Source organism: Phaethon aethereus (assembly GCF_964289735.1).
Source record: "Phaethon aethereus genome assembly, chromosome: 4".
Lineage (NCBI taxonomy): Eukaryota > Metazoa > Chordata > Aves > Phaethontiformes > Phaethontidae > Phaethon > Phaethon aethereus.
Window position 1 is genome coordinate 74782492 of NC_138578.1, and position 16519 is coordinate 74799010.

The 16519-nt window shown below is 35.4% G+C and overlaps 1 protein-coding gene across 1 annotated transcript in view; it reads right to left on the reverse strand.

The window, feature by feature from the left end:
• HTT (huntingtin) overlaps positions 1–16519 on the reverse strand; it is a gene marked incomplete at its 5' end in the record, with an annotated part of 84664 nt that overhangs the window by 36114 nt on the left and 32031 nt on the right. Inside the window, 16 exons of the mRNA XM_081999762.1 lie at positions 485–601; positions 2650–2786; positions 3447–3595; positions 4383–4438; positions 5349–5510; positions 5645–5723; positions 6306–6529; positions 7269–7346; positions 7925–8035; positions 8742–8869; positions 9552–9678; positions 10519–10721; positions 11135–11286; positions 13625–13701; positions 13913–14033; positions 15068–15214. Of these exons, the coding sequence (XP_081855888.1) occupies positions 485–601; positions 2650–2786; positions 3447–3595; positions 4383–4438; positions 5349–5510; positions 5645–5723; positions 6306–6529; positions 7269–7346; positions 7925–8035; positions 8742–8869; positions 9552–9678; positions 10519–10721; positions 11135–11286; positions 13625–13701; positions 13913–14033; positions 15068–15214 (2068 nt within the window). The remainder of the gene's footprint in view (positions 1–484; positions 602–2649; positions 2787–3446; positions 3596–4382; positions 4439–5348; positions 5511–5644; positions 5724–6305; positions 6530–7268; positions 7347–7924; positions 8036–8741; positions 8870–9551; positions 9679–10518; positions 10722–11134; positions 11287–13624; positions 13702–13912; positions 14034–15067; positions 15215–16519) is intronic.

Consider the following 16519-nt stretch of genomic DNA (forward strand, 5'->3'; position numbering starts at 1 on the left):
GCAGCCCCTACTTTGAACGGAAGACAATATCTAGAGGTCCATTTCAACCTCAACTATTTCATGATTCTGTGATTTATTAATGCCGTTTCAGACTATGTCTTTTCATTCTCCTCACTAAAAAAAGCAACTAGACATACTGCAGTTAAGAAAAAATAATTTTGACGTTCTATAAATATGGGAGAATTTTCACACCATTTAAAAAGTGCTCTGATATAAACATGTATTTCAGAGAAGCAGAATGAGCTTCATCTGAAAACAGCCTTGAAAATACTGCATACTTCATGCATTTAAATATGACCTCATCACTTCAGACTTAGTTTACACTGCAGTAATTGTTTCTCCAGGTAAAGCAACCACACTTTCCAGAAAATTTGTCTTCATACTAAAAAAAAAAAATGAAATTACAATACCCAAAGCCATTATTGATACATACATCGTAACAATTATTTTTTAATCTATAAGTATCTGAAATTCATATAACCACCTGTTGTTTTGCAAGCATTGGGAGAATGATGTCAGCTATTTGCCGGGACAATCTTTTCCATTTGTCTTCGTTTTCTTTATGACACTGTTGCAATACTAAGATAAACATTTCTAGCACCTGAGGAAAAGTCCAAAGGAATGTAAGTAAACACCCACACTAACAGGAAACATTTAAGTAACACCGTAATGGGAAAACACATTTACAGTTTCATCCATCTGCCAAAAAGCAAAATGAAAAGAAAATCCACATGAGAAATCACACAATATTTTTAAAACCTCACTTTCAGATTAAAGGCTTGTTCTTAGTTATGGCTTTTTTCTTTTTAAAGAATTTTCTAGTTACTTTTATAAACTAGGAAAAAATGTTTTCTTAGTCCTTTTAAAATGGCATTTGTTAAAAGACTACTCAAACAACTTGAAAAAGGATAGTAAACCTAAATGCCACATCACAGGCTCAACAAAAAGAGAAGGAAGGAAGAGAGCAATATCCCACATGTATACTTTTCCTTTGCTTGAGCTCAAATACAGTTTAAATTTGGTCAAGGAAACAGAACAGACATTTTTATGGAGCTCATTCACCTGAGATATGCCACTTTCATAGGAAAGTTTATAGGAGAGCACATAATGGGAGCACACCAACAGCAAGGATTCCTTTTAGTAGCTGAATGTGTTATCAGTTTGAGAGTTACAGAGATCACACTTTCAAGAACAGACAGACCAAAGACACAGCAAGCAGGAATGTTTATATATGGACTAGGAAGCGGGGACAGAAGAATCTGGTTCAGAAAACTAGTTAGATGGAGCACTCATAAAAGAAATTCAAGTAGTTCAGATTAAGAAACGCAGCCAATTAAGAAACAGATGACCACATTACTTTCTTCCCAAAAAGCTTTCTCGTGATAGAGGAGATGAGGAGTGATTCTGGGCTGAATGACTCGAATCCTAGAGCTCCATGGACAGTAGCTACAGTTGTAACAAAAAAGGTAAAGGCTGCAGCTCTTGGAGCCTCTTAAATTACAGGTACATCACTGGAGAACATCCCAGCCACAATCCCAGCCACAACCAGGGAACAACAGAACTGCCCAGGGGTTAGTTGATACATACTGTACCAGCAGAACTGGACAGAATAAGGACTACAAATGGGATGGTGTGGGAAGAGCAGTGTATGGATGGTGTTTAATAGGTTAAGTGTGTCAGAAGGGGATCTGCTGGCAATTTCAGTACCTTATGTAACAAAGTTATTCACTATTTCACATCACGTGTCTACAGAGTGTCATTTCATAGTTATTAGTCATTTTATGGTTATAAAACTACAAATTCAAAAGAAAATGTGGATACACAAAATTACCCCAATCTGAACATGCAGTTCTACTAAATTATTTTGACAAGATGTACTGCCTTTTTTCCCCAACTATGCTCAGAAAATACATTGCTTACATTAGCATACACTAGAATTGCATTTTCACATGACGAAAAGAAAAACACATTAAGTTTGTTATGCACCTGAAAAAGCAATAAGATCCCATGTTAATTATGTCACTTCTCTTAAAATCACTTTTACATTTTTCTTTCAGGCTAAGTGTATTGAAGAAAGTCATTCTTATACTCCTACAAGGCAGAAATATATTTTGCAGACCCATGAGGTCTGGGGCAAAGTAGTAAGCACAACCACTGTCTAACTACCAGTTTCGTTACCTTATTCAAATAAATCATATTTTAAAATGCTATTGAAGATATTGCTATTGTACAGTAAATCTTCTCTATGCAGCACGTTTCCTACTTTTAATCCTGTCCTCTCCCACTTTTACCTCCATTCTTTTAAGTTTCTTGAATCCTAATTTATTACAACTCTTCTACTAACCTTCTGCTTATTCAATCTGCAACACAACCAAGATAGTGATCCTAAGTGGAGCTTTTCAGTGCTTTGTTACTGAGGCCTGACTAAAATCCCTTAGATATGTTTTTTGACTTGAAATACTGATTTGTAATGCAGCAGCTTTCCTCTACACCCAAAAATCTTTGCAAATCCTCTATGAGGAAAGATCAGATTCCAGCTATTCAAGTTTTGTAGGAAATCATTAATATTGCCTGAAGCATTTTTAGCAGTCAAAGCAACATTACCCTTTTATAGGCTGTAAAGAGGGACACTTTGTCCTCCTCTCTTACCTGATGGTACTGAATAAGTCTCAGCAGCATTGATACTACCACCTCCTTTTGTGTTTCCAACTCTTTTCCAGCATCAGCTTTATTTGTTCCTCTTAACACAAAGAGATCATGAACGATGGGTTGCAGAGCTGGTATTGCTGAAATTAGATTTGTCTATTTTAGCATAAGACAAGTCACTCTCAAACAGTACTTTCTTGTTCTAACAGTTCAGCTACTAAAAGTAAACTGTGCTTTAGTTTATTAAAGGTTTTACCAACTCCTCAAGAAAAACGAACCCCAAAACAAACCCCAAACTTAACATGCATAATGATGTCTATCTTTTTACTTCTAGTAGAACATTCATATTATGGATACATTTGCCCATTCTCATAGAGGTAAAATAGATATTTTAAATGAAGTATTTCACAGCAGAATCACTGGAAAGTATGAGAAAGATGCTTCTATGTAAAGGTTGAAAGTGGAGGGAAAGGCAAGTGGACTGAAAATTAAAATCAAAGCCTTTAAAAGTACTGCTATGTCGTGAGCTTAATACCCGAAAGTTTAAAAGAAAAGCTTTGTTGCTATTATGCACGATGCAAAATATGTGGTAGCAGTGTTAGTAGAGTACAATAAAGGGACAAATAAACTTCCTGAAGGAAGTGAGACTGTTTTCATATATTAGAAATTTAAAAGCTAGTGTCTTCTGGAACAATCAGTATGATTACAGTTTTCTATAGCTTAGTATTCAATACTGTTTCTACTGCTGAACTATTACTAATATTAGTGTTGGTGCCTTTTTTTTTCTTTTTCTAAATTACCATGTGTAACAGCTTTCCTCCCACTGGCCATGATACCATCACACAGTTGAATGATCTTAGGAATTCCAATTATCTGTTTGGAATGATACCGCTCATAAGACAGCAACACCAGGAAAAAAAAGATATTAGGAATAATTGCTTCAGACTCCCTGAAAAAAAAAAAAAATTAAAAGTGTCAAGTTTGAATTGCACAACTTTGTTCAGTAAAAAACAATCTTTTTATAGTAAAACTTCCATTTTTCAAGTATGTGTTGTTCTGCTTTCATACAGTATTTCTATAATTTTTGTGCCTTATTCTTTATTATGGAGTTTTTTCCAAGGGATTTCTTCACACCTTTGACCATTACACAGATACTAATGTTATAGCATACTATCTAATGCACGACACACATATTTCTGTAGGAGACCTACAGAGCAAAACCCACCCTTATCTCTTCATACAAGCTCAAGTGTGAGAAAAAACAGAAATAACTGACAATAAAAATTCCACTGCATTGCTTATGATCTATTAGGTACTACAGAAGATGTACCAGGTGATCAGAATACAGATGGATTCACACTGAGTCCACAATAGGAAGCAGCAGCTCTCCCTTCAGCAACCGAGTTCTAGCAATGAAGTGCCGATTCCTGAAAGCATAGCTTTGGGCAGGGGGGCAGGTCCCAAAGGAATGGTTTTAGAATACTAAAGGGAGAAACAGCACAACATAGCTTAAAGATTTTTTTTTTTTCCCCCCCCATACTACTTCCCGACTTCTTCAACCACATGGAACCTAAGTTATCTGAAAGGGCTATCACTGGAGCCAGAAAATAAACAAGCCCAGAATGTAACTCTCCCTTTCTTATAAGGCAGAAATAACATGCAAAACTAATCACTACATGCTTCACAATAAGTGTCGTAAACTCACACTGTTCAAAGGATCTCTGCTAATTTCATACCTGAACTGTCCTACTTCAATGTATTCAAACTGCTTTAGCACAAATCCAATAAACACCTAAAGAGAGAATAAAGTGTACAACAGATACAGAGACATTAATTCCCATTTGAAATCATCTTGAGAGAGTTATAAAAGTGCATGTTTTGGAAGGAGAGAAAGGAAAGAGAGGCACTGAAAATCATTTATACTTATATTTCATTCTAATAGGTTATGAAGTGTTCCCTCTGCAGTTAGAGATGATCTTCAGAATCTCGTTGATGTTAGAGCTTATTATGGTTTGCATGAACTTAAGCCACATTTTACCTATAGTCTATATATTTTAAAGTATAACTTTGACACTCATGTAACACACACTATTTGAGGTACTACAGTCAAGAAGTTAAGAATCTATGTACGAACTTAAAAGGAAGTTATTTATTGCAACTTATACTAGTTTATAAACCCAAAAATACTGTAGTAAACAAAACATTTGTAAATAAAACACTTAAATTTCATTTTATATTACAAATTTACTGCTTATATGGACAACCACACAGGCTGCTATATTTACCACTAGCTTCCCCCTACCATTAAAATCAAATAATGTTTGTCAAACATAATGCTCACCAACAGTGATATGGAAGTCCATATTCTCAACACAGAAAGAAGGTATTTGTATTTGTAAATGAACCTTTATTTAACAACTCTGATTATATTGTCCACATCACCTTATTCCTAAAGTTAATCTGATGAACAGTTCTTAAATAGTTGTTGCAGAGCTTAGAAAATAATTTATATGCAATAAAAAACCTTTTTTTTATTTCAAGTTCTTTGTGGTTCGGGGAAGAATTGAGTCTCACCCTCCAAAACAAGTCTGTTTTCTCCTATAGTACAATGAATGAATTGTTACAAGTATTTTTGCTGTAAATATTAAGCCTGTTGGCGAGACCCATGTTTTACAAATTTGCAAAAATGGTGAGGTACCAACCTGATCCGAATCCAGAAGACAGTAGTTAACTCGTAGCTGAACCAGTTGAGCAAGCAAGTCTAGAACTTGTCTCTGCAGCTGTACTGAAGTTGTTGTAGTATATTGTTTCAATGCTTTTATGACAAGGGGTTCAAATAAACGAATGTGATTGTGAATAGCATTCTGTAATAGAGAGATTTTAAAGTAATCTAACACCTGAACAGGTCTCTGATTCAAAACCAAATTACGGTTTAGAAGAAGGAAAAATGTTTTAAATTTAAGATACAGCTCTTTTAGGAGTACATAGATAAAAGTACCTTATCGGCACGATGTTTTGCTGCACTGGTAATGCTAGTTTTCAGCTGTGTAGAAACTTTTTGCAGCACATCAAACCATCTGTCATAAAACCAAAAAGAACCCCAAACACATTAAAAAAAAATGGAAGACAAACACATTCTCCTTAGATGCATATTGTTCTACCAATGACAACTTTTCTTTATCTACTTGACCACTTCAAGAATCTTTAATAAAACAAAAGAGCAACAGATAAGCTACAGTACACTTTGATCAGATCACATAGATTTGTGGACAATAAACATCTAGTAGAGAAAAAAGTTTCTGGTCTTTGCCTAGTCATCCTTCTGCCTTTCCTTTAAGACTACTATTTCCTACAATTAGCAAATTAATGAAACAGTTTTGAATATAAGCATTCAAAATTATTATGCTTTTAGAAAAAACTTAAATGATACCCATTTTAATGATTTAGTTTTGATTTGGAAAACCCATTAGTGATAATCAATAGTGTTGCATTCAGAATCTCACTACCAAGACAGATTACTCTGCTCAACTCTACAAGAAATAACTAACATACAATACTGTAATTTCAAGTTACTTAGCTCCCCTATGATACTTGCATTTATGAAATACAATAAAAAAAGATATTCTAGTTCAAGTTATATGATAATGGAAGAAAGTTACCCTGAAGCATCATGTTCCTGCTCAGCCTGAACCATGTTCCTTAGACTAGCATCAGCGAGGGCTTGTGTAAAATGTGTGTATGGTGCCATGAAGCAATAATGATAGAGACCAGGTCTCAAATTGGAAGAACCTAAGCGTTGAGCTTTGCCTTGAGCTTTGTTGGGGTTTGAAGACAAGCCATCGTACTGAGAAGCCAGATTTGTCCCAAATAGTGTTTTCAATAACTAGAGAAGAAAATTGGAAGGAAAAAAAGTTAACATTTTAGGAAAAAAATTCGACTCCTCATCCTCCCAAAGATCTTAAGAGGAAAGTGCAAATTGTGGATCATGTAGTCAAATACAAGACGACAGAAAAAAAGCAGGAAAAAAGAAACAATCCACACACCACCCAAAGAGAGATGATTGTTTTTGCAACTGAAGCTATTTCCATGTGACAACTCAAAATAATCTACTAAAGCTCACCTCCCACCAAAATTAAGCTATGACGACTTGAACCCAAATGTTTAACTGGAAGCCTGCAAGAAATCCACCAGTAAGGCAGTTCTTTACTTTCCAGGTTTTTGATGTAGTTAACTGGCTACAAAACACATCTGGGAAGGTAGGAAACAGACTTGTTTTCTGAGCATTAGCTAAAATAGTTCTTTGAATTACAGAATCACTAGGTTGGAAAGGACCTTCAAGATCATCAAGTCCAACCATTAATCCAGCGCCACCATGTCCCCTAAACCATGTCCTGAAGTGCCACACTAAGAAGCAGGTCAAGAAGAAACTATATTATTCAGATGATATCAAGTTTAAGAACAAGTCATGAAAATTAAAGAAAACATGCTCTGTTTGTTCCACCTAGGCTACAGTTCCCTCACAGCACTTCCCTTAAAAGAATGGCCAGTCTTAGTAGCCAGTTGATAACCACAGGACAACAGGTTTAACCTTCTAGTAATACACAAAAAAATTACCTCCTTACCTGCTGTACACAGACTGTTGCCATTGTTGGTTCTCTGTTGAAACATGATTTTAGGTATCCCAAAATTTCTTCCACACACTAGAAAAACAGAAAAACAAGTGAACCTAATTGCACTTTTCTTCATTATATAAAGCATTATGATGAAAACTGGACAACAGCAGGTGTTTTTACTATGTACAACTACACTAATTTAAGGGAAATCGTGGAAGTATGTAAAGTAATAAAAACGAAAGATCTGCCTCCTAGTCTTAAAAGTATCACAATGCCTGACACCAATTAACAAAAAAAATAATCAAGACACAGGAGAAGAAAGAGAGGAGTATGCGTTCTGACATTTTGTATATTTAACATGACTGTCTTTAAACACTATTAATATAGTAAGAATGACTGAAGGCAAGCCATGTTGCTGGAAAGAAAAATCTCCACATTAAATTTGAACAGTAAAGAAATTACTTCAGTTTTCAACAGCAGCAATTTAACCCAGAAAATGTGCTTTAGCACTTTACCCAACATTGTGGCAGCACAACACTTCTAGGACTATTGTCTCTCTCAACAGTACCAATTTTAAAATCAAGTTATATGCGCTTTTTCCCAGTAAGGACCACAGATACTGGACAATTTACCTACAAAAGAAAAAAACCACACAAATCTTATACCTTTCCAATGTCTTGAAGAGTAGCAAGTTCCAAGATTTGAGACAGAACATCTAAGGCAGACCGTAAGAAACATCCAAACTTTTCATTACTGTTCTGGAGATCCAAAGTAACCTGGTCCCAGAAAGTAAAAACACACTTCCTTAACAATTACTCGTCAAGGGGATTAAATGCTACAGAAAGAAGTGGGTATTGACAGAAAATGACCTTTTGCCTAAAATGTCAGCATAGTTCAATCAAGACCACTGACAGCTTAGACTCTCTTATGAATTGCTGGAAAGGTACGACTTCATTTTGAGTAAGAAAAGAAAGGGATCTTCTAGCTTGAGGAATCTGCAGCATCCAGGAAGGCCTAGGATGTTGACAAGTAATGAAGAAGGGATAATGCATTTCTCAGAAACACAGTAGGTGTAATCACAGTACACCCCCTGAAGTGTACAAATCGGATCACCAAGCCCTTAGGCAATGCATCTTCTTTTACCTGAACTAATGAGGAAAAAGCCTACCCATACTGGAATACACTGCAGAGAGAACAGACATTGGGATCCATTTGGCACTGTCAAGCCAGCAAAGGGTAATTTGGTACCAACATTAATGACAGCAGAGAAACAAGCAGTAGGGTCACAATGCCTGTGAGAGGGTTTTGTTTGTTGTTTTGTTTTTATTGGTGGTGGCTGTGATTTTTTTTTTGTGTGTGTGTACATGAACCGTTTACACAGGCAAACAAGTGAGTCTCAATACAACCAGAACAGTGTTTAAAAGAAACACAAAGTGACTGCCCAACCACATTCTAATTCAGTCAAACAATACCATGTAGTACCTTATAATTAGCATGGGTTGCTTTCAAGACATCGTATAACTTCAGATATGACGGAAGATGATAAAAGCTTCCTACTGAAGAGGATTTACTTGTTGGAACAGGCCCAGTAGCATCAGTTTGCCTAGCAGCTTAAAAGTGTATCATAGATTAGCACAACATACTTTTTTTAGGGTGCTCATGACATGTATACTTAACACAATTTACCATATCTGAATTATTAGACAGCATGAATTTTTCAATCCACATGCATATTTTAAACTGCAAAAACACATGCTGTACACTAGAAAACAAACTAGCATTCCAAGAAAATAGTCCTCTGAGATAAGAGAAATTAGCCCAGAGGGCTTATTATTGAAGTGCAAGTACAATTCACAAAACAGAATTAACACCCATTTCCTTCATTGATTTCTAAAGAAAAAAGTTTAAGATTTCAGAATCTTATTTCCAAGAGAAAAAAGTAAGCTACTCCTGCCAAAAAGTTGCAAAGCAACTTTCAAACTTCTTTTAAGATAGATGCAAAAAATTACTTAATTTTAGTCAATAGCTGAGTAGATTCAGAAAAAGCAGGGAGGAAAAGGATTCAGAAGTACCTTGCTTCTGAAGAATACATGAATTTTTTTCATGAAAAACAAAAGAGTAAAGAAGCCTCCACCCACAGCTGCCTCTCCTGTACTACATGACTGAAAAGAACTTCTGACAGTAGGTCTGCTAGCCTTTTGAACTAACTTCAGAAAACAAGTTACTCAATTTCTTCTCTCTATGCTGTAACTGTATTTAGGTGGGAGGGTTAATAGGAGTAAGTGTGCCTACCTGGACTTGTTTCACCGCCTTTTTTAGGGCTCATTGGCACAGATGCCTGTTCAACAGATTCCCTCTCTTTGCCCTTCCTCCGAATTGGACTAAGAGAAGGTGGGTTTGTGAGAGAAGGTAATGCTGCCTAGAATTAAAAGAAGCTTTATTAATTTATTAAAAGAAGCTTTTCTTCTTCTACACAAATATAAGCATATTCATCTTTTGTTTAAACTCCCCTTTACTTGACTGTCAGTTAAATCGAAATGCCTCAACTCTCAAGCTCAGGACATGAATTTCCTGGGTGAGGAGGAAGAAGTTTAATATATTTCCTACTTTCCTTCCCAACTTCAGCAGAAGCCAATGAGATGGAATTAGAGCTCAATGACTAAAGTTTCTTTTGATTCCAAACAAAAGAGCGTGAAAAAAAATATTCTCACATTTTTAAAATAGGAGGAAATTACTAATCCTAATAACATACCCTTACAGTCATTAAATCAGTCTCAAACTGTAGATGCCTCAAAAAAATCCAAAACAAAACCTCAAACCCAAAAGTAGCTCATATTAGCTCTTTCAGAAATAAAAATATTTTGCAGGATATTCAAAAGATAGAAGAGTTATTTTTAGCCCCAAAAGAAGCTCAGTGTATTACAGCCAACCAATCCAAAAGTCAACAGATATTTGCCAGAGTACACAATCCAACACTCCATTTACTATATATATACTCCTCTAAATTAGTGTTTCAGGTGAAGTCACCAGGAATAGAAGGTACAAAATTTATGGTAATATTACAAACACCATAGAACTAAAGAAAAGCCTTTTACGTGGAGACCAACATGCATTTTCTTTTCATGTTACTTGCTTCCCTATCCATAGTGGGGTCACATTAGATAGTTAACCTGTATCAACTCTAAAACACAGAGCCTCGAAGAGGTCTGTATCACAACAGTGTTTAAGTCAATTTTATTTATTTGTCTTTGATACATACCTTTACTGCTGGGCCAGGAGCAACATCATCCATTACATGTGCACAAATATTAATGACCTTCAGCAGATGAGAAAAGAGCTGTTCTACTAAAGTAACAAGCGTTCGATCTGCCAGAGCTGGCCAGGGTTCCTCCTGCTTTGCAGCACCTTGGTTTGAATCTTCTTCAGCACTCCAGGGATTCTTTAAGCACTTTGGCGCACTTGCTGCAATAGGAATCACATTATTTAAAGAAAAAACAACCTTGGAATTATGGATCAGAAAATTTTAAAGGCATATATGGTTATAATTTCTATATGAACAGAAATTCAAACAGAAAGATAGAGCCTATATTTTCACAACGAGCAGTAGATGCATAGTTTTAAGCAACAACAAAGGTAAGTTAATTCTTTGTACCCAGGCTGTACTAAGCATACTGCACATTCCCTTTGTTAACTAGAGGAAATTTGATTGGGGGCAGTAACTTTTCAAACCTGGGTGCAAGAAATTCCTTCTTTATTTCTCCTGCTCAAACTTGCAAGTATTTCGTTGCGTGCAGTCAGAGTAGGGTGAGGTATGGGCCTTCTAAAGCTAATGGTAAAAATACCAGGACAATCCTACTTTTCTTGTTCTGCCCTACCTGCAAGCAAGTTTCCAGTCAAAATCAAAGCATCCTGATGTGCAGAGAGGTCCAGCGGGAACCATGCTGATGAAAGGAGAGACAGGACCATGCCAGCCATTCCAATGGTGCAGCCCTTCTGAGCTTCATCTGAAGGACTTGGCTGGGAAACACTGGAAGTATAATTTTGGAATGTCATGACTTATGGGAATGATAGTGTTGGGCTGATGGTTGTACTTGATGACCTTAGGGGTCTTTTCCAACCGTAACGATTCTGTGATTCTATGACTAGCCCCCCCCCCCCCCCATTTTGGTAAGTTTGAAGTCTTAAGAAAACTAAACATCAAGTAGACTGTTAATCTAAAAAAAAAAAATAATCAGAACTACAGAAATACACATTTAACACTCAAGTAAGACATAAAAAACGAGTTTGCAGCAAAGACCTGACAATACTTTGTCTTCATGAAGAGCTGTTACTTTTTTTAAAATAGCAAATATCAAAGCTGCTAGTGACACCTACTGATAAACTGAAGAATTCTATATTTATGTATTTATTATGTATTTATTTATTATGTATGGTCCTGAACTATCTCCAGTTAAAAGTCTTGCACATATGCAGGGTAGGGATGGAGGCATAAGCTGTAGTATTGCAATGTAACAAGGTATTGTTTTAAAGTGACAAGAATTTAATTAAATAATTGTAATCCATTAAATTATCTAGATCTATGGGTGGACTCTACCCAAGATTCTAACTTGCTGTTGCATTCTATATTTCCCTTTACAATATTTTTTTTAAAAAAAAAATCAGATTTACCCATGCAACTCAGGTTTCCAAAAGAGCAGGAAAAGATCACCAAAAGGTGTTTATCAGAATGCTTATATGAATTACACACATTTCAAAACTGTAAGACCTTCACAATACTACTAAGGTCTTTCAGGATAAGACTTTATGCAACCTCTAAATTAAGGGATTCTTTCAGTATTTTTTTTAGCTTAAAAAAAACCTTCTAATGTAGTCATTCTGGTCTACTACAACTAGAGCAATTTCAGAAAATATTTACACTGAGCATAGCTATTATTTTGACAAAGCTACACAGGTAATTACAGTGCCTTTTTTTAAAAAATAAGTATTTTCATATGCAAGTGTTATTTACTTTACATACATAGTTAGAAACCCATTAATTAATCCATGCTGAGTTTTACACGGTTGGAATGCAGCAGTTCCAATAGCTTTTTAATCTTGAGAATGACAACACTTAAGACAGAAAAGAATTTTGGCAAAATTCTCATGTCAATATCCATGTTGTTATATTCTTATTACCTAGAGTGATAAATGTTGGTATCATTCTGCAAAAATAAAGTTACAACCCAAATTAGTATGAACATGGGACAAAAATTTGTAAAGAAGGAATTCCAGGAAAGGGCAAGGGCAATGTCACGGCATCACTGGTGAATATTAGATGCATCTTAAAAGTAGCATTTTAAGCTGGGTAGAGCAGAAAACACATTCTTGCAATTCTGCACTGATTTTATTTTCCAGTTAAGTACTGCTCACATCCTAACTACTTCGTTTGTTAAAGTTAGACCTATAGCTCAAAAGACATCTTTTAGAATGCATATACAGAGCACGCCATGCTTACGGCTGGCAAGGGAAGGGCACACCAACAAGAAAAGCAGCTGGGGAGGGTTGGGTTTGTTGTTGTTGCTGCTTTGGGGTTTGTTTTTAAAATAAAATTTTGCAATAGAATTTCAGGATACCAGAAGAGTAAAATAAGAGTAGAGACACAACAGCAATAAAGAAATTCAACACAAATTAAATCTGTTTAAAAACCACAGTTCCACATGTGCATATCTTCAGTAGCTAGTTTTACAGCTCACGGGGCACAGCCCATTGATAATCAGAGGCAAGATCGAAACTTTAGAGCTGCCAACTGCACAATTACATTCTGAAGAAACTCTTCAGTATGTAAGTACTTTGGGGCTATCATGCATTACCTATATGACACAAGTATTCTAGATATCTTATTTGCTGTTCCCATTCAGTGTGGCAAATGAGAACACTTTAAATGCATCTGACACTTTTATAGTTATAAAAGAAATTATGAACCGGCTTCCTTTACCCACTGATTTTCAACATAACATGAGAAAATGATGATGTTCTGATTTTAAAGAGATACAAGACATAATATCCTGAAGATAAACATTCTTTCAAAAGCATGGAATATTTTCTTCTATTACTTATTTTGGTAGATGCTGACCACATGTATTTTTCTACTACATCGGTTGCAGCCAATCCCTGCGATATATGCTGCAGTTCCAGAGATGACAAAGTGCTGACAGGTAATATTATGACAACCTGATGTTACACTCTTCTGTATAAAGTTCTTAAGTAACTGCTAAGATAAGCTTAACAGCACGTATCTAAATCAGGACTTCTGATACCTAAATAAGTATACATCTATTTTGCAAACATGGCTTTTAGAAGTTTGAATAATTGATGAGGGAACATACCCACAGTGCCATCCCACACTCCAGGTGCAGACTGGAAATGTTGTGGAGAGAAGACACAAAGCTTCACAGCAGCCAAACTGAAAAGTTAACATCAGGAACTGAATCAACTTTATCACTGGAAGAGTTAGCAACAACAAAGTATCTTAAGAGCAAGAATTAAATATATTACTATTGCCATTGCCACAGTACCAAAGCTGCAGATACAAATATAGCCAGGAAATAATTAAAAATAAAGCAAGCAAGCAAGCAAAAAAAAAGTCAGCCTATATAGCAACTACGAAAACTCACTGTAAGTGCTCTTGTAGTGGATGTTGTCAATGCATGGGAAATTGCTGCAATAACCCTTGAGAGATTGTTTTCCATAGTGACATCTGTTGGACTTTGCAGCATATTGTAACCTCTGTATGTTCTGAAATAAAAATGTTCATACCACTAAAACATGTACTTAAAAAAAGAAACACCTCAATTAAAAATGATCATGGCTTCAATTACTATTACATATTTTATAGACTGCATATAAAATACAAAATCTGAGAGCACTCTAAATACCACCTTATTACATTTTACTATTTTTGCTTCTATACTAGCAAAAGCAATTTAATTTACAAATCAAATCCCTTTGTCAGCAAACAGAAATAGCAGACCAACTCTCAGTACCTAATTAGGTACTCTAGAAATCACCACCAATTTAACATTAGTCTTTGCTTTTGCTCAAATCCATCTAACATTTTTGCATGTTCACAATCTTTGTATTATTGCTGGAAAAAAGTAACTTATTTTGTTTCTGAAATAACGGTCCACAAAGTTCTATTGTTTCCACACTACAGTATATAAATCTTGAGTGACATGATCAATACCATGTATCTTTCATACCAAAAGGTACATAATTATAACTCATATAACAAATTGATAGAAGCAAAGAGCTCCCATACATATATACAACTCATACTGTCTATAAGATATCTAAACAGAAGAGTTTAGGAAAGTATAGTTGGCAGAAAAACACAGCAACAAAGATCACACTATCAAAATTAGAATTTATTTTTAAATTATACAGGCAGTACAGATTTCTGCAACCGCAATCATTAAACAGGATGTGAAGAGCCTGATCAACATAGCTGAGGAACAATAACATATGATTAGCTTGCAAAGCTGCACACATTTGCGTAATTTCATGGACAAATAGGGTGACCTCAAGATGAAGAAGATAAAGTTTATCACAGAACAACAACTCCCTACAATCATGTGAGCACATCCCTGGTAACTCACACATCAGTTCATCCTTTAAGTCAAGTCTGTTTCTGTGCAGCCTAAAACTACTACAGATGGGAAAAAAGACTTCAAAACCACACGGATGTGCAGGATTTAACTATGATTCTAGGCATTATGAATTGAAATTTGGCTCCACATTCCTTTTAAAGCAAGACAAGACATATAACATACCTGGTGATAGTGCTCACTGCAAAGTGAGATGGAGGCTGTGTTTCATGCATTAGTAGTTTCAGGTAGACGCTGCTTTGGTCTCTTGCTGCTGCTACAACTGGATCCGCCTGTCCTTGATCGCAGTTATAAAATAGCTTTGGAACAAGCCTTAACGATAATTGTCAAAAAAGGAAAAACATTATACAGAAATTATTTAATATTCAATTTAAAGTACACTTAAAATACATTTAATACACAATTCAGAAAGATGCATACACTAATTACACATCAAATTGTAAATAAAAGCTGTTACTAAAACTCATATTGTTAAAGCTGAATTAGTCTTCATATAACCACTCTTCATTATAATCAAGCTCAAATCAGGACAAAAGAACCACTCTAGTCATATGGTGGTTAAAAATAATTTTATAGAGGTACCTACCTATACACACTACAATGATGACTTCACTAGATTATTTCTCTCTGAGTTCCCCTATCTCCCCAGATATTTTCCTCATGGATACCTGTGTCAACTGAAAACTAATTTCTACCTGAAACGGACAATTTTTCACCATCTGATTTCAATGCAGCAAAATTTAAACATAGAATAAGATCCAGTCTTCTTGAACAAGAAGATTTTTTAACGTAGACAATGGTGAAAAAACTACAGTACTCATTTTTTGTGATTTCACTGACAGTTCTTCCCATGAATGCCCAGGCTGGATGTTTCATGGGGCTCCTGCAAGCTTGTAGCAGCTTTCTTGGGCAGTTAAGTCTTCTCCAACCATAACACACCTGCTGTCACTAAGTCAACGTGAAGATAAAGAAAAACTCCAATTTGTTACCACTCAATTAACTCAATTTCAAAATAAAGTCCCTGAATAAAAGCAACAAATACTAGCTATGATGCAACAGTGAATTTCTCTGCTGAGCTGTTTCTGCAATACAACTTTTAAGTGGCAGAATTTTTCAGGTTTCATTGTCCTTTATTTATTTTTAGGAAGGGACAACAACTAATAGTCTGAAAAAGGAAAGAGATTCCTCTGACAATAAAATATTCCAAGAATTCAGTATTGCATGCTCCCAACTTCTTTAAACATAAAACTTAAGTCCTTGAACTCTAATAAACAAACTATTAACTAATCTTTACTGTTTGATGCATTTATCTGGACAGCACATTTATCTGTAACTGTAGTAGGTTACAGCAAACAGCTGTTTTTTAAAGAAGGTTAGCTACTTTGCTATAAACAGTGAGCATGAAAGTTTTAAGATACATTACTTATAACTGTGTGGAAATTACAATGTTTGGAAGGTAGGACAACTCAGTAGAACTGCAACATTTTACGTCCATCAACTACTGCCAGGATACAGAATAAATCACTTCAGCATGCAGAAAACTAACTTGAAGATGTTGAAACTGAAAGTGAGCCTCAGAATGTAATAGTTACATGTAACTGTAATGCTAATAAAAAG